This window comes from Python bivittatus, unplaced genomic scaffold (assembly GCF_059951505.1).
Source record: "Python bivittatus isolate LINGU-HERP-01145 unplaced genomic scaffold, Pbiv_v1 ctg000980_np1212, whole genome shotgun sequence".
Classification (NCBI taxonomy): Eukaryota; Metazoa; Chordata; class Lepidosauria; order Squamata; family Pythonidae; genus Python; species Python bivittatus.
In genome coordinates this window covers 54,576,714-54,595,877 of record NW_028277125.1, presented here as the reverse complement: position 1 = coordinate 54,595,877, position 19,164 = coordinate 54,576,714, and the positions used below count along the sequence as shown (strand labels likewise).

The 19,164-nt window shown below is 34.6% G+C and overlaps 1 protein-coding gene across 5 annotated transcripts in view; it reads right to left on the bottom strand.

The window, feature by feature from the left end:
- The window catches only part of CCDC172 (coiled-coil domain containing 172), a 74,676-nt gene that overhangs the window by 21,394 nt on the left and 34,118 nt on the right, over positions 1–19,164 (bottom strand). For 4 of the 5 annotated variants that reach the window (XM_088132693.1, XM_088132695.1, XM_088132696.1 and 1 more), the window contains 4 exons: positions 8,874–8,990; positions 7,899–8,064; positions 5,822–5,923; positions 4,320–4,422 (listed from right to left, as the gene is read on the bottom strand). In XM_088132693.1, coding sequence (XP_087988819.1) covers positions 4,320–4,422; positions 5,822–5,923; positions 7,899–8,064; positions 8,874–8,990 — 488 coding nt within the window. The remainder of the gene's footprint in view (positions 1–4,319; positions 4,423–5,821; positions 5,924–7,898; positions 8,065–8,873; positions 8,991–19,164) is intronic. The other variant, XM_088132697.1, reaches the window with a different exon arrangement.

Sequence of the window (19,164 nt, the reverse complement as noted above, 5' to 3'; positions counted from 1 at the left end):
CAGCTAGATTAGATTGGTATTTCCTGAAGTAAATTTCATTTTCTAGCAAAACATTGGTATCACAGTATCACTGATATACTGCAAGTAAAAAGAAGTTAATTGATTAAAATAGTTTTCTTTATTCTAAACCTCTTAATATTCAACAAGTACATTTTCCTTAGAAGAAAACTATGCTTTATGACATATTTTATTTTTGCTTTTACATCTTAGATCTTGAAGGTGTGTATATTGTTAATACTATCTTGAAATGTATTTGTAGCAAACAGAAATCTAACAATTGATTTTTCAGGGTAGGAAATAAGGCAATATTTTATCCTGGGACATGACCATATAATTCAGAAGGGCAATGGCCCTTCTTCAAAGCAAGCTACATTCTAATTTCTAGGCTTCGTGGATTTTTCTTATCAGTGGAGTGCATTTTGTTACTGTAATACTGCTTTTGGACTAGTTGACCCTACGAAGCTTATCCTCTCCTGTGATGCTTGTGCAAACCAGTGTGAAATTAAAGACATTTTGGGGTAAAATAATATTGCTGCTAATGCTGCCGACATTATATAACCCTTTTATTATCTCAACATTTTAAGGACTTCTGTTATTAATATTATTTTCCTTTATTAGCATAAGTGTAGAATATATCTAATAAATGTGTGTTTTGCTTTAGGAAATGTCTTGAAAAAATGCAATTTGATGCTATCTTGTTTCTAGTTAATCACCAATAAAAAGTCGTGGATTTTAATGGAATTTATGCAAAGGATTATATCCTAAAAGCTTTTGTAAAGAAACGGCAAGTGATTTTTTAACTAGGGATATAGTTACTAATGTGTAAACCTCTAAGATTCCACTTATATAGTTTTATATAATGGGGAAAGAAGATGGAATCAGAACATATTGCTAGCCTAGTCAGATTTTGGAAAGAGTTCTGTAGATAAAAGTAATACTAGCTTAGTAATTGTTAATTCAAAAGCTTGTTAAGCTTTCAGGTCTTCAGTAAATAAATCTCTTTCTCTTCATTAAGATATTTGCATTTTTCTACAAAACAAGGCAATGAATTCAAATGCAAAGCATATGCCTAACATATATCATGACTCAGGTCAAGCCTTATTATAATCTTTGCTCTAGACCACAGCTCTTCCTTGAATTCCTAAGAAGTGAATGGTAAAAAAAAGTTATAATAAATAGCCCCTTTTTTTTCTTCTCCTTTCCACCCTTTGAAAAAAAATATAACACATTTGATTTAAGGACCAAATGTGCCACCAGTATCTACACTGAAATTTCTTGGTCCTATCCACATAGCAAATACTCAAAATACAACTTACACTCATAAGGCTATTTCATCAACTAAATTAAAAACTAAATCAAGGAATTTAGCCATATGTGGATGAAGAAATGTAAAACAGACAAGCAGGTTTTATAAAAAGATATGGGATCAGATAGATCTTATACAACAGATATACAATGGATAATAGAAACAACATAATGAGTAAATTTACTTTTGCTTAATTGACTAAGGCAAAGCCTTTGATTATATAGTTCATGTCAGAATATGGAATATATTAAGGCTAATGGGCATAGCAAAATAGCTGATTATTCTTCTGATACTGAAGTTTACTGTGAAAAAGAAGCTATTGTAAGAACTAACATTGCTAAAACAGAGTGGTATAGAATAGGAAATGAGTGAGACGATATATATTTTCTCCATAACTATTTAATTTGTACAGTAAATATATTATGACAGGGTTAAGAAAATGAAAAATCTGGGTTAATCTTAAATACTAAGGAGGAAAAGGTAATGTCAACAACCAAGGCTATTTCACAACTACTTTAAAAAGCCTAGTAAATTCACAAATGACTACAAAATAATTAAAATGATAGTTTCATTTTCTTAGCTCAAGAATAGTTAAAGGTGGATATTGTACTGGAGAATTTTTTGAAAAAAACCAATCTTGTTGAGAAAGGCAATGATTAACTTAGATAAAATTATGAAGGACAATGAGATTTCTTGGGCAACAAAGATAAAAATACATAACTGAAGCATTTTTCCAGTGGTAATGCATGGCTGTGAATGTTGGCTACTGAGAAAGAAAGAGGATATCATTGCATTATGGATTTGGAGATGGTTATTAAGAATGTCATGGGTTGTAAGAAGAACCAAACAACTGGTTTTGGATGAAACACAGACTGACTCTTCTCCTTAAGCTATGATCAGCAAGCACAATGGACTACAAACAAACAAAAACTCTGACAATAATGAGAGAAGTAGAAAGGAAAGTCAATAGATAAGGTGGATGGAAAGATCAAAAGATCACTGAAATGTCCTTTGAAAAGCTGCAAATTATCACTGGGGATAAAGATAGTGGACACTGGTCCATACATCTACCACTGGTTGGGCCTAACGCAATGCTACCTTACTAATTAACTTATTTGTTCAAGAACTAAAAATCTCATTTAAAAGATTCCACAATGTATACTGGCCTAATAAAACAAATAATGAAACATTGGAAATAATTTAAACAATCAATGAACTGATTGGAACTGAATTATTTTCTTGCTGAATTTCTGCTTGTCAGGTTTATTGATGTTACATCTTCTTCATTCAGTGCTAGGTTGTCATGCATTATGTATTCCTTATCATGCTGAAAGATCAGCTGAAAACATATTTCTTGTGGAACTAAAGTATATAGCAAAAAAGTAATTAAAGTTAGTGTAATTGGTAATGATTCTTTGCACGTGAGGGGGTATCATTCAAAGATTAAGTTTTTAATTTCTAAATATGCTGCACAACACTCTGACATGGAAGCAAGCTTTGGCTAATTGTAATGATTGATAGAAGAGACTCCCAAATTTCTCTTGAAGTCAAATTAAAATCCTATGTAATAAATTCCCACTAGTCTACTTCTCTTTCCTCCTTCCCAAAAGGCCATTGTTTTCTTCTCTCAGAACTTCCTTTTCCTCTCTAAAGGGTAAATCAAGTTAACCCAGCCAAAGTACTAACAGCAAGAACAGCTCCAACCTTACTAATAGAAAACATTTTTTCTCCTCTTCACCTTCTCTATAAAATTAACACAAGGTCTTAGGGATTCTTGAGAAACACAGTTTTCCCAGCCAGGGTGCCAGGAACAAAATGGAATAACCTTCCTTCCTTCCTTCCTTCCTTCCTTCCTTCCTTCCTTCCTTCCTTCCTTCCTTCCTTCCTTCCTTCCTTCCTTCCTTCCTCCCTCCCTCCCTCCCTCCCTCCCTCCCTCCCTCCCTCTTTCTTTCTTTCTTTCTTTCTTTCTTCTTTCTTTCTTTCTTTCTTTCTTTCTTTCTTTCTTTCTTTCTTTCTTTCTTTCCTGAAAGAACCATCATTCTTTGTAAGAAACAGATAAGTGATTTGGGGGACAGTGTTCATAATAGACAATTAAAACGTTTTGGAAAGTAAATTAATTTCTACTTTTCTGTGTGCGGAAGGTTCCTTAGACCTCAGTTTTCTGAACTTCTGGGTATTTTTTTACAGGTATTACAGTGATTCTGTTGAGTCCCTCTGTTCCAAATTGAAATTAATGAATGATTGAAACCATAATTCAATAGCTTTCATTATTGACCAGATTATACAGCCATATCAACTTGGTACTCTGAGGAACCGAAGGAAATTAAATGAATGGGTCAGTGATATGACTCCAAATGATAGAAGACTTGTCATGAATATGATTATAAGGCATCAGAAAGTACTCATTTAGGGCTTATGCTATTGTAGTGATGATTGTAAGCAACCTCTGTTCTCTATTGCCTTTACATTTATATAAGATAATCCAAAGGGAGCTTTTTCGGAAGGGATGGCTCTATTGAATACACTTCTGGTGGAAGTCTGTTGTGATCAATTTGTAATTACACTTTGTGGGTAGAACTGAATCCTTTATATCTGCCTCACATCCACCTAGAGCATCTAGTATGGTATTCCAGTGTTTATATACTTTCTAAATATATTGTATAAAAAATACCTATGAATACCTATTTTGAAAGATGACAATTTCATTCAGGAAATCTAACATACCATAATAGAATACTTAATGCAAAAGTGAGTTGTAGTGTGTGCTGTATCACAGGCTTACAGACCTGCAGCTGATCTTATCATCTGGAGTTTATATTTAATGTATGTGTCATCTATTAATTCCCCCCCCCCATCTATATACAAATACTGAAGCAAGGTATATTTAGAGAATTTTATTTTTGTTTCAGCTATGTGAAGACAAGAAAGAAAAACTGGCAGAAAAGAATCTATTGTGCTGGGCAACAGGAAATATTAAATACAACTCATTACATTATAAAAAGAGTGCCTTTACCTTATATATTCTGGATCAGTCTGAGGTTTTTCAGAAATTGCTATTTTTTCTGATTCTAAGCATTTTGTGATAGATTTAGTTTCCACTATTTCTTTTTCAAGATCTAAAAAGGAATGACTGTTTATAATAAACCATTATCCTTTTATGCTAGACACATTAAAAAACTACTATAGGCCCAATAGGTACTTCAAAGAACAACTCCAGGCCAATGGTAAAGTACAGTCTCCACATGCCAAAGGTCCCAGGTTAAATACCCAGCTAGACCAAACCCTAACCCTAACCCTAACCAAACTGGGAGCAAGAATTTTTGCTCTGAAATCCTGGTCACCCCTGACAGTAAATGCAGATTCCTGAATGGCAAACATAGAAGGGAATGGTCTGGGTCAGGAGCTACAGGAACACTTTGCAGGCCCTTTCTTCTCTGTTGGAGGTAAACGTTCCCACTTGCCTAGACTGACAGCATACATACTGTAGATCAAAGCAGGGATTTACAGCCCAACTGGGAGCAGCGGGAGACAGGCATAGGCATTTTTCTTATGGCTTAGAATGGTTAGAGCAGTGTTTCTCAACCTTAGCAACTTTAAGATATGTGGACTTCAACTCCCAGAATTCCCCAGCCAGCATGCTGGTCTTTGGAATAAGACTTGGAAAGGTTTTTTGCTTTAAGCTCTGGAGCTGAATGTTAAGCAGTTGCAAACAGAAGGAAACAGCAGCCAGCTAACCGTGTCTAAAGCTACTGAAGTTGGAGCAGTTACAGCTAAAGCAGCATCAAGGCCAGAAAAGCCCAATAGGACTTGAATGAGTCCAAACCAGGGTCAGTAAAGCAGCAACAGCAGCAGCCTTTGAAGAAGCTTGTATATGGATTAGGAATGTGAGGCCAGAAGCAGTTTGGGCAAGGCTTAGCATGAGGCCCTGCAGCTTCAATAGTACAGTAGGTGAGGCCATCAAGAAGGCCCAGTAGTAGACAACGTGGGGAACGTGTAGACTACTAAGAGGCCTCTCTGGGCAAAGCCTATATTGAACTAAATGAATCAATAGTTTCACTGAACTTAAAATACATTTCACTTAGTTAATAAGATTAAAATAAGTTACATTAACATATGATTAGTCTTATAGAGTCAGACTAATTGATACTACCCAGTATCAATAATCAGTAATAAAGGATGAAATACATTTAACAACATGAGAGTAGAAGGCATAAAGCCAGAGCTCATTTTGTGGGTTTTCACTTTCAGAAGAAATGAGAAGCTATGCTTCATTTAAAAAAAAAAAAGGATTCTCTTTTTAGCAATAAGATTTGCTAAAATTGCCAAGAAGAGAAAGTTATAATAGTTATTTTATTTATTTATTTATGTCCTAATTAGTAGTCATTTTAAAGTAATTGAATACATGATATTTTCTGCTTTCTCATAAAATGTCTTTTGGTGAGGATCAGTTTCAAACTGTATTTCTCAAATCATGCTTGAACATTAGATCAGCTGAACATCAGGTAAGCAATATACCTTTGAGTTTCCTCTGTAGAGTAGATAAATTCTGCTTTAATTCATTCTTCTGTAGATGAAATATTTTTAATTGAATTGTTTCATGCTCCATTGATTCTATTTCTAAGAAAGTAATAATTTTCAAGTTAGAAATCTATTAAAGATTTAATCTTTACTACAAAACTCTATGGCATGTCCTTTCTAAATGTTTTGAAATAGAACCATATATATATAAACTAATAAAATCCAATTCTGCAAGAAATTGTATACAGTATACTCCTGCATCTAATAATTACATATAAGATGATTTCCTGCTAATAGAATATGCATGTTTAACTGTTGTGCAGGATTATATCTTATTTTATGTATATTTTTATTGCTAGCTACTTTGTCCATTTATATGGGAAAGTATAATATTAATTTAAAAAATAAATGATTAATTTGGACCTAAATGTGAACAAAAAATAAAATATTTATGATCAATAACAAACCAATAACTGTTCCAAAGTTGTTTTCCCAAATAAGAGAAAAGTAACAGAAGAAAAACAATATATATAATTTGCTTAGTGGCAATGATGCACTACAGATGCTGTTTTAGTTAATATACAATTCTGTGTTGGAGAGCTAACAGCACAGTTTGAATCCTGTGAAATATTAGTTTAACTACTGCTACTTCTCACTGAGTCATTTTAAAAAATCACATTTTCTCATTATAAGAGCTTGCAATAATATGGATTTATTTGGCTAATTACCTTGATATAAAAAAGAAATGATATGAAAATTAGCATCTGCTTGGTTGGTCATTTGCTGGACACACTGTTTTGCTATCAAACTGTTGAACACACTACTTGTGAAACTAAGATTTGCCCCCATTCCCTTTGCTTTCAGAAAGTACTATTCTTTTAAAACAGCCTTTATACTTATTTTGGTAAGTATGGTAGTTTAAAATGGTTTTGTCTTGTCTTTTTGCTTTATGTGTTTCTTAGCAAATTAATGTTTCTTTTCCCAAAGGACATAATATAGTGCACACATATTCTATTAGCAGTTGTCGATCAAAGTGGTGTGTGATTTCCAAGGCAGACTCATAATTGCTTGCATAACACTTCATGATATTATTTAAGAAAGCATTTCTCAGTTACAAAGACATTTCCAACAGCTGCAGAAATGGTTTCAACAGTAATGGCAATATCTGTGATTTTTCCTTCTTACAGTTCAAACAAAATGTTAAAAAATGTATACTCAACGTTGCATTTTTAAATAACGTTTATTATTTAATTGTTACAATTCGGAGCAAATAACTGATATAGTCTGCCAATCTTCCCTTGGGCTACAGAGAGCTGATTCTTTTCTTCAGAGTATAGAAACTTTTTGTTGCTAATGATTTTTCTATTGGAATAATTCTAAAATCTAGAAACTGGCAGTTTGTAAAGCTACAGATGCCAGAAGAGAAAAGTTTTCCCAATGTAGCAGTTGTCAGGGTCCAGATATCCTCCGTGAACTGGCCGAACGTTCTGACCTACTGCCAGATGTTACTGCTGTCCTGAAGCTTTCCTGTCTGTGGCTGCTGCAGTTATCCTATCAGCAATATTGTGCACTGCAGCTGCCATTCTTGTCATGGTTAATATTCGGTGCTCACAGAGAAAGCAATGAAAGAATGTCAGTGATGCTATCTTGAAAAATGATCAACTTGACATGTATATTGACTATTGGTATCTGTGCCCCTTAGAGCTCACACTGACTCTGACTTTGAGGTTTAGAAATATTGAAAAACATTTGCTGCATACAACTAATATTATTTTCATATTCTAGTATTCACTAAGGATGCAATAGCAAATGGAAGGTTGGGAGCTAACTTAAAGCTAGCCTCCGATACATCCAACATAAATATAATAGAGTGTCAGAATCCACAATAAAAGTTCCCTGTGGCAGACAAGGAGTTTCACTATAATACGCTGTTATTCACTTTAGGCAGATCATTATATTAAATAAGAATTTTAAAGCCTGGGAAAAAATATAAATTTGTTTTGTCAGAGAGTTTTAGCACAAACATTTATATTCTTAGATAATCTAAGATAAAATAATTAAATTGAAGACATACCTTTTCTCAGAAGACTTTCTTTCTCCTCTAATTCATATATTTCAGCCTGGGCTCTTTTTTTAATTAAAAGTTCCCGATTGAATATTAACCCATATTCATTGTTGAAATTTTTAATTTCCTTCAAAAATGTTTCATCTTCTTCAGCAATTTTTCTCTTTAGACAATTCTCATTATGTTATAAAATTTAAAAAGATTGTGTAAATGACAACAATTAACATTAAATTACATTTTTAATATACATGTAGAAAATAAATATTAGGTGACATATTAAAACACTATCTATAACACCTACTATACTGTTATAAAAAACATAATATAAACATAACAGTCTTCATTACAAGAGCATAATAAAAATTATTCATCTTAACTTATATTTGTGCACTATGGCAAATGCGCATTTGGCTGTGAATATTGGAAAATCATTTCTTTTGCTGCATGGCCCAAATTGCATTTGCTCAGAAATAAGCTCAACTGATTTCAGCACCATTTATTTCAAAGTACATTCCTTTATGAGAAATATATTTTATGTTTGTTAATATTACAAGAATAATAGCAACCATATTTGCTGAAAAAAAATGCCAGCATAGAAATGGTAAAGAAATAAGTAGCATGATGTCCTTAATTGCAAATAGAATGTATTGCCTTTCTCTTAAAAAAATGCCTCCTTTTAAAATCCCGTATCATTTGAATCAAGAACTTCAATTCCTTAAGAAGAATAACATACAGTTATTTACTCTTGAGTTCCCTCACATGTCTTCTACCTACCTACCTTAGGCAACCAATGCTAGCAATTTATCAGTAACTGATAATATATGATTGTGTCAAATAAAACTTTAACATTGTATAGAAATCAATGATCTTTAATTGATGGGTTGGGAACCCATTAATTGCCTCAGTAGAACCCCACACCTTTAGGATAACTGTGGTTCTAAAAAGATTGGCTAGTACTTATTTAAAATGTGACTGGAAACGTACATATGCTTCAAGATTAATATTCTTCTGCCTTAGAAGGTCAGCTTTCTGTTTTTCTAAACTCTCTTCCCGTTTCTTGAAAAGTTCCAAGTTAAAGAGCTTTTCAGATAGCAACCGAGCCTATAAAACATAAAAAATGTTATGAAACTAAATACAAGTAGTATTTTTTGTTGTAGTCTGTTGTTAGACAGAAGTTATACATATGAATATCTTTGTAAGATTTTAAAACTGAGTTTAAAAACTGATTTTAAAAACTGATATTATTGATATTAAATTTTCTTAAAAGTTTACAAAATAATCGTAATAATATGTGGTCAAATTTTCACAGGCTGTAATTCATTATTACTCTAATCTGGGTTGAAATTTAGTTATGACTCAAAGTGTACTGAATTTAACATTGTATGATTTAACTAAGCCAAGACTGCATTATTTATTTATTTAACATACATTGTGGTTCCTTTTGTAAATTTCAGGAAGGAGCATGGGGCAAATAAGGGTAGTCAGATTTGCCATTACAGAAATGATATGAATGATACCGATTGAGGTAAAACAGACTGTTCAGTCTTATTTAATAAAAAAATCAAGATAGGCTGAAATCTCAAATCCTTTTCTTCTAAAAGAAGCCCACCGTCTAAAGTCAAAATAATGGGGAATCTATAATTGAATATCTTACAAGTAATCCCTTATAGGTCCAAAAAGCAAGTATTTTCTTCAGCAGGCTGTGGGTAATGGATTGAATTCTAGAAGCCCCTCCAAGTTAAAGCAATGGAAAGAGAATGTTCTTCTCTCAACATCTTCACTGTTGCCAGCCCTTTGAGGTAGGCCAGATAAGGAAATAGACTCCACAGGTTTGATTGGAACTCTACTCTACTGATACAAGCTATAGTAACAGAATCTTGAAAGTCTGTATTTTCCCTTCCCTCCCTCTTACACCCCAGTGAATTGCGGTGGAAACAGTCTAGCTTCTCTCTAACGCTTTCTCTGTTTCTTGAGCTTTAAGCATGCTTTTGTTTTTGTAACCATTTTTTCTGAATAATTTCTCCAAGGTCATCTCTGTGTCTCTGCAACTGTTTTAAACAGGGTAGAAATTAGATGTGTTCAAATATAAGAAAAGCGCATTTGAAAGGATAGAAGTTTAATGACTGAATGCTTCTAAAAACAATTATATTTCACAAGAGCAAGATGAATAATTAACTTAGCCACCATTTTCCTCCCCCACCTGTTATATCACTAAGCGCACACTTACATACTTTTCTTATTGACATTTTAATTGTTTAAACCTCATTGAAGGCTATGATCTAGTTCAAGGAGCAAAACAGATTAGAGACAAGACCCTTGATTTGAGATGTGTGTTAAGCCAAACATATTTACACTAACAAATTGGGCACAGTACTCCAAGCTAGGATGAGACCACATATAAGTTATATTTCTTCTCTTCTTAGCATTCAATTTATCTTCTTCTGGTCATGCAGGAGAAAGGCAGTTTCCCTTCCAACTGAACAAAATAAATCAACCCTTTTAAAATTGGCAGTCTCCTGCAGGTGGACAACCTCTGAATTTCAGAAGAACCTTGGAGATACAGATCTGGCTGTTTTTGCCTTCCAAAACTCTTGCAGCCAAACCCTCTCCAGTTCAGGTTGGCTGCTTCTCCTTGCATCTGAGACTGCTTGATTGCAAGTGCCTTGGAAATAGCTCGCTGTCAAGAAGAAACAGAGCCAGCCAGTGCAGCCTATTGCTATACACACTGTTAGTGAAGGACTTTCTCTCTTTGGTCATTAAAGAAATGGGACATGCTGGCCAAGGAGTAACTACATTTATATTAGATTATACTGGTGAGATCAGCTGTGTCCTAAACTACCTACACAATATATTCTTGAGAGCAGTATTTTTGAAAAGGAAGTGCTGAACCTTGAAAGGTGAAATGCTATAATTCAAAGTTCTAATTACATGCTACCTAGTTTTTCACAAAAACATACCAAAAATGTATACTTCCTTGATCATAAGCAGTCTCTGCCAAATAAATGTCAAACTGTTTTTTAACTCTAAGGTTCAGCCACATGAGCTTTTTTTTCTCTGTGTTTCTATATTTATTTATAAAGTCTTGAATGCATGAAAATTAGAAGTAATATTTGTAGAGCAATCTGGAAATGGAATTTAGAGTGGAACTGCAGTCAACTTAATACACACTGCACTAGAAGAGCATATGTTAAGTTTTTGCACTATCCCAAAACTGATAAGTGCTGAGAATTATAATGGTGTTCTGTATTTATTTCATCCAGCAGAAGCAATGAATATTGGATTTTATGGGATTGTAAGTGCATGCACAGACTTTTGAAAAAAATAAATTGAGACTAGCCAAATATATAAGTTAATGTGCATTGACCTTTACGTAATTAATTATGTGGGTTTAAAGTTATAATTGGTTTAAGAATGCTTTTCTAGCTTTCCTCATTTGTAATTCATAATAATTGTTTTCCCACTTTCACAACCTTCTGTATCTACCATGGAAACCAAAACTGTAAATCGGAATGAGTCAATAGCAAATTAGTGATATACACATAGAATTATGATTGTCATAAATTAGTTTACAAGCAGCGACAGAATGAATGTCATTGTGTACCCTGGCAAAAATGGCAATACAGTTCCTGTAATGTTTCAGAAAGGACAATGGGGTTCCTGTTCTGTGACCTTGGTTTACTGCTAAATCGGGGGTCATGAAAAAATCAATATGTAATGTTCACATACTGTGAACATACTGTATTCTAACACAATCTTTTGATAAACCCTGTGGAGTCTGTATATTCATATTATATCTTTCTAGCTTATTTATAGTCTTCAGCATTAAACAAAAAATTACTCACCCAATATTAAAAAATGAGATAGAGCTGGACAGTCTACTAATTGAAAGAAAGATATTGTTTTTAAATAGCCTTAGCAATTAGATAGCAGCTATAGGTTTCACACACACACTTGATCTTAGCCAAAAGGCCGAGAAGCGATAGGTTTTATATCTATATGATTTGTTTACAATATGCTGTTCACTGAAATGAAACTATAGAGATGGAAAATTTTGAAGCCTGTCTCAGACTAACGTAAAAAAAAAGTCCCCTGAGTTCTTGCAATTTGAATCTCTCCTAATTTTTTTCCAAGGCGGTCTAAGAGGGCCTGTAAAAACGATCTGCCCATTTTTATGAAGTTTTAACCCTCCAATGAAAGCTAATGCAATCAAAACAAATTTCTTAACTTGCAAGGAATTGAAGAAGAAAATTTGGGAGTCTTCTAAAGCTCTGTTTTTCTTTAAGAACGCCTGGGTGTCTTTTCTGAACATCCTTGGGAGAACTTCTTAGGGTTCTCTACATGATAGCTGTGGTAAGGGCTGCAATGTTTATGTATGGGCATCACATTAAACCATAACTTAAAAGCCACAACAAATCTCAGGGTTGCAAGGTCAGCCTGTCCCCTTCTAGAATGGCTGTAAGGATGAGATCAGAAAACTGTGTTTCTAATTACAATTATTCATACTTCAGTTATTACCCAAAACATAATTAATGGATAATGTTATCACATTATCTGGCTCATTTTTGTCATCTTACACTATGATTTAACTTGATGTCCAGATTTAATCACTATCAAGAAACATGACAAAATTTAATATCAATAAACACCAAGGATAAGAGAATTTTCCTTCCTTCCTTCCTTCCTTCCTTCCTTCCTTCCTTCCTTCCTTCCTTCCTTCCTTCCTTCCTTCCTTCCTTCCTTCCTTCCTTCCTTCCTTCCTTCCTTCCTTCCTCTCTGTGTAGTATTATATTCTTCCTAAATTTGACTAGGAAAATGTCAAGAATTTCAGAATTTGAGCATGCAAATTGAAGGACCTTATCTTCAGTTCATTTGTATCTTCTTTGCCTTTACAATATTACCAGTGATCACTGCTAATACTATAAAAAGGGTTATGTTCTGCAGTACTAACACCATTACAAATTCCACCTATTTATTTATTTACAGTATTTATATATTGCTTTTATATAAATATAAACAATTTGGTATACAACAAAAAGAAAATAGAAAACAGTAAAAGATACTAGTTGTCAAAATAATACTAAGACATTAATAAAAAACTATTGCCCTTACTTCAATTTCCAATTTTTGTTTTTCTTCACCAAGTTGTTGTGTAATTTGCTTAACTTTTTCTTGCTTTTGGCTTATTTCCTGTTTTACTGTAATACAACGAACATTTGATACATAGAATATATTTTGGAAATAATTATAAAATTTATTTTTTCATAAATATGAAATAGTTAAAAAACCTCAAATAAAGGTATTTAATCAATGAAGGACATCTTATGGTGGCAAATTCATTATAAGTGTCACTGTTAATAAATCATGACTAATCAATTTTAAGAAAAATCACACAGCCTTTTCTGAACTCAGTAGGCTGTCCTACATTTGGAATAAGTTCAATCCAGAGAATAAAAACCTACAGTACTTTTGACGAGCCAGGAATTTTTGAAGGGTATGAAAAAAAAAAGATTTTTTTTCCAGTTTTCTAAAATCAGTTCCAAGTCCTAATACAGAAAGGAAATAAACAATTTACCATCTGGCAATTAAACAATACAAAACATTGTTATGATATCATAATTCTTCATGATTTCTGTGATGTTCTTTTATTCAACTCCTTGGTTTCAAAAGGGCATCTAAAGTTACCAGTGTTGTGCCAATTCTAAAAAATATATGTGGTTTTGAAATAGCAGGGGAAGTTTAATTAGATCGCTAAAGCAAACTTGGAGAAAATGAGTACCAGTAATAATAATAATAATAATAATAATAATAATAATAATAATAAGAAGAAGAAGAAGAAGAAGAAGAAGAAGAAGAAGAAGAAGAAGAAGAAGAAGAAGAAGAAGAAGAAGCACAACCACAACCACAACAAAAGACTGGGGCTTCTTTGAGTAGTAACATCTTTCAATCAGGTGAGGGAATCTGGGGCACTTCTGCATACTCTTGGCCTCTCTCCATTCGTATCAGAGGCTAGCCTGCTTTATGTATTTAGGCTTCCACTCTTATAAAGATTCCTGCCTAACATGTATGAAGGGGCCAGGAAGGTGACAATGTCAGGACAAGGCTACAATACACTGCCCAGTTCTTCTCTTGATACAATAACATGAGAGGAGAATGCATGAATTATTACTGACTTTTGGAAAAGAAATGGCGAACTGAAGATGGTTCCACTAAGATGGCTCTGCTCTGTGGAGCCCATGACTGCAGTGGAATGAAGAGCCAGCGAGTAGACAGCTCTTCATAATTCTTCTCTGGAGAAGGAGAGGACTTCAGATTGCCTACTAGTGCTCCAGACAGTTGCTCCTTGTGAGGAGACTGCAAGGCAGCGGTTTCCAGTGGGTTTGAGCTCTGGGAGATGAAGGAATAGCCATGTTGCTCAAACTACATTCGGAGTCTTCAAAAGGATACTGAGTTCGCATACTTTCTTTTCTAATCGCTTTCAGAAATTGCTTGTTAACTGCTTTTCAGCTATTAGGAACCTTTGGATCAACAAGTTTTATAGCACCAGGTGAGTTTCCTTCAATCCTTAGCAAAAGATGTTTTAAATACAAGTTTAAGGACTTTAAAAATATATATTTTGGAATAAGTAGCAAAAGGGTGATTAGATAGCATAAATATATATATTTATTAAAACTTACAATTACAAAAATAAAAACTAATAAAAAAAAGAATATAAAGTTGGTTTATTTGATCAAGATTAAAATAGATATGTTGTTATCTCTGGTAACCCTTAATGGACTTTTGCTGATCAGGATGGAAACAACGAGGCTTGTTTATAGATAAGAGATGGGATTTGGGAAGAAGAGATCATTTATTGTATTTTAAGAGAGGGTGATAAGTTACTAAAATTGTTTATACCTACTATGAAGGGGGAAGTCATTTCTTTATATATTTCTTTTCTTTTTCTGTACTGTATTCTTATTTTTTTTCCTTCTTTTTTCTTTTTCTATTTTTTCTTTTCTGCACTTTCTATTTTTTCTATTTTTCTTTTCTTTTTTAGTTAGTTTTTATTTTTGTAATTGTACAATTAAAAATTGTAATTTTTAATAAAATTACTATAAAAATATGAATGACTACTAACAAATTTTAAAAAATGCATGTTCAACCTTAAGCACAATCTTAAATACCTTGCATTTAGTATTCCAGAAGAACACTAACTGATTTTGAACTTTCCCTAATACTAAAAATGTTGATCTGCAAATATTCTGAAGGCATTCAGTCCCATGACAGTTAAAACTCTTACCATACTTTTCAAATCCTCAGGAACAAATTCATGTTTTCCAGTGTTCCTTTGGCAGCCATGAGTGCTAAAAGCTTATTTCATAATGAAAAGTTGCTTATGATTTTGACTGTCCCACAACTACCTTAAATCCATACCATAGGCAAGGAACACACCCAAATATAATACAAGCAGGTTCAGGTGTTTCCTATTGATTTGAAATATGTTCAGACTTTAAATTTGATTTAAATTGAGAATTATGTTTTTTGAGAATTTGGAATGGGAAGCAGCAGGTAAAAGTTTTAAATAAATAAACAAAGTTGGTTGCAGGAAATACTGCAAGACAAAGTAAAACGCAGCACTGGGTGGGGAGAGGATTAATTAGGCTGAGAAACATTGTTTTAAAGTCACAGGATAAGACAATCACATGTCATGGCCCTAAATTAAACAAGGGCAGGCCCTGACCTTGGTGCATCAGGCACCGCTTTTCTTCTGCTTTCTGTTCTGTGAGGAAGATTTGCTGGAACAAGGAGTCTAGGTTCATTTTGAGGCGTTTTGGAGCGTGAGGAGAGGAAAAGAGTGAGTGACTTTGAGTGAGTGTTTTGGCTGTGGAACTACAATACAGAAGCCTTGTCCACAGAGGTCATACAGAGAAATCTGGAGGAAACCACATCAGACTGCAGGTGTGGGTGTGACATTAATGTCCCCCTGATTAATGAACAAAGGCCTGGCATCTATTAAACTAACATATGACAGGCGGCTAACTAAATCTCTGTCCTGGTTATGTAATGTACTATGGACTGAAAGCTTTTTATGACAGGGGTGAGGATTCAAAGTCTCTCTCCTCACCTGCAGTTTGAAATGGTACTATCCAGTGCTCTCCCTCCCTCCCTCCCTCTCTCTCTCATGTGACCATTTATTTATTTAAAACAGTTATATGGCTGCCAAACTCAGTTGAGATAACTCCGGGCGCCTTACAGAAGGAAAATGCAACAACACCTAACCAAAAGTATACAAAACTGCACTACATACATCAAGAGACAATAATACTACATAAGTTGATGACCCAAACAGCAATAACACCATCATTCAATCAGGGCTCTGGCACATCATGACCCAAAGGCCGGGGGAAGAGCCGGGCCTAAAGGCCAGCAGGATCAGAGCCGTCTGAATATGAGGAGGAAGGTCATTCCATAAGACAGGGGTCATCAATGGAGGCAAATATGTGTAGCTCAGGGTTGAACTGTGGAGTCCTTGGGGTTCTCTGAGCTTGGTTCTTTTCTTGCAAACGTTTCATTTCATGAAACGTTTGCAAGAAAAAACCAAGCTCAGAGAACCCCAAGGACTCCACAGTTCAACCCTGAGCTACACATTTCATGAAACGTTTGCAAGAAAAAACCAAGCTCAGAGAACCCCAAGGACTCCACAGGGGTCATCACCAGAAAGGCTTGTCTCCTGGGTCCCACAAGATGGCATTGTTTCAGTGAAGAGTCCTGGAGTATCCCCTCACAGTATAACCTTACCAGTACCTTGAATTGCACCAAGAAGCCAACTGGAAGCCAATGCAGCTTGCAGAGCAATGGTATCAAGTGGGCACCCATAACTACCCACACTGCTGCATTCTGGACTAGCTCTAATTTCCTGATGGTCTTGAAGGGCAGCTCCATTTAAAATGCATTCCAATAATACAACTGGGAGATGACTAAGATGTGAGTGACCATGAACAGGTCCGCCCAGTCCAGAAGCAGGTCAACTGGCCCACAAGATGAAGCAGTGCAAAGGCCCAAGGCCACAGTTGCTACCTGTTCCTCAAGCAGGAGCTGTCCATCCAGGAGGCTCCCGAATTGCTTACTGAATCTTGAATGGGGCAACGCCACCCTGCTTGGAGTCAAGGATGGAAATTCTCTGATTCTGTGTGGCACTAAACCCACAACCACACAGTCTTGGCAGGATTGAGCTGAAGCCTGTTCTTTCCTATCCAAGCCTCCATAGCCTCTAGACACTGGGGCAGAATTCTGACAGCAACGTCAAGATGTGAAAGGATGTAAAAAAGTAAGTACACCCCATTGAACTTTTGACTTTTTCAATATATTTCAACATACAGATATTTGATTTTCATTTCAACAGTACTGATAAAGGGGATATAATATAACAAATACCATGGACCATCTATATTTTGTAGACTTCAGACATTATATTTCTTTAAGTCATAAACAAAATAAACTAGTAACTGATAAAGTCCCTATTTGATCTGATGTATCTTCTCCTATTCCTATGTAGATATCATTTTATGAATAAGAATTTTGTTAAATTAATTTTTATAAGACTTTATACAAACTTGCTAATTTCTTCACCTATAGGATGGAATAATGTATAATTTTTTTTAATCAAATAGGACAGCTTAAGTGATTATTGTTAAAATTCTGGATTTAATAACTTCATATTCATTTATGATTGTAGTTTTGGGTTAGAATTTTTTCTGGCAGGCTGCTTATCTTTAACAACTAACACCAGGCACATTCCTCTCACATGGGAATTATAGCTACTGAATTTGATTGAGGGAAAAAAAATGTATTTGTTTAAAAAATCAGTAATTCAAAATGTATTCAGAACTGGATCGACAAAATTGAATAAGGGAGAATTCATCTATTCTGAATGTTGTAAAAAGACTAATATGTCAAGCATACAGTGCAGACCAACACAGTCGGGTAAGAACAAGAGGAAAAAAACCAGGAAGTATTAAAATTAGAATGTTAAATTTACAGTCAAAGGATGAATTGAAAAAGACAAAACTAAATTGCCATATGTATTAAAACAATTAGGAGACTAAGCAAAAAGCATTTTAAAAAAAGGAATTAGCAAAAACAGCTTAGGGAAAACAGCAGGTTGCTATACAATTAATCATCTCACAGCAATAGCAATTGCAAGAAATTTGGCAACCTTTCTAGAAATATTTATTGAGCTGTTTGCTAAAAGGAAGCAAGTGAACTCCTTGTCCGATCTTGCATGACTATGAGTCAGAAAAGGAATTATTAATTCAATATGGCAAGTGTGTAAAAAGGGTATTGTAAGAGGACAAACTGTTTCTATTTCCTCTATTTTCTTTTTCCATTAGCAAAATTGTTTTTTGGTTGGAACATTGTGGTCCTTTTAAAAAGGAGGAAGGCAGGACATTACAGGTAGTCCTCATTTAACAACTGCCTCAAATAGCGTCTGTTTGCAAATACAGTGGTAATAAGTGGTAATAAAAAATTCATTTTCTGACCAGTTCACACATTTATGGCAACAAAAGCTTTTAGTGTGAAACTGATTAAGATCTGGTCAGTTTCAGGCAGCAGCTCTTAGCCAGTGGAAGGGTTCTAATCAACTAATTAAGGTCACAGAGCTGAGCTTCTTAACTTGCCATTAGCACTTTTTAGAAAGTGCTGTAAGGTGGAGAAAAGCAGCTCAGGAAGAGATAGCTTCTTTAAGCAATCTCTCCTCCCTCCCAGGCAGTAAAACAAGGGGAAAAACAGGGCAGGCACAGGACACTGCATGAGAGAACTTTATCTGAATGAGATGGCAGCAACCAGCAATCTTTGGATCTCTCTCTCTTTCTCTTAGTCATGTGGTTTGCTTAGCCACCATCTTGCTTAGCAACCTTTTTGCTGGAATCATTTGCAGTCACTAAACAAGGACTTCCTGTAAATTAGGCAAAGTTAAAGGCTCTCCTTTGAGATGGACATGTCCAGTCACCAAGATGTTTCTTTAATGCTGCAGAACAAGCAAAGGCCATTTCCTTTGGGATTGTCCATGCTAATTTTCCCCAGTGTTATTTGCAGTGGAACTGAAAAGTTCTATGTTTTTCAGTGTATAAGATATATATATAGATAACATTCAGATAGTCCTTGGGTTACGACTACAGTTGGGACGGGGATTGCTGTTGCTAAGCAATGTAGTTGTAAAGCACGACATCATGTGACCACATTGCTTAGCAACAGCAATCCAGGCAGTCCTGGTTGTTGTCTTAACCCAAGAAGC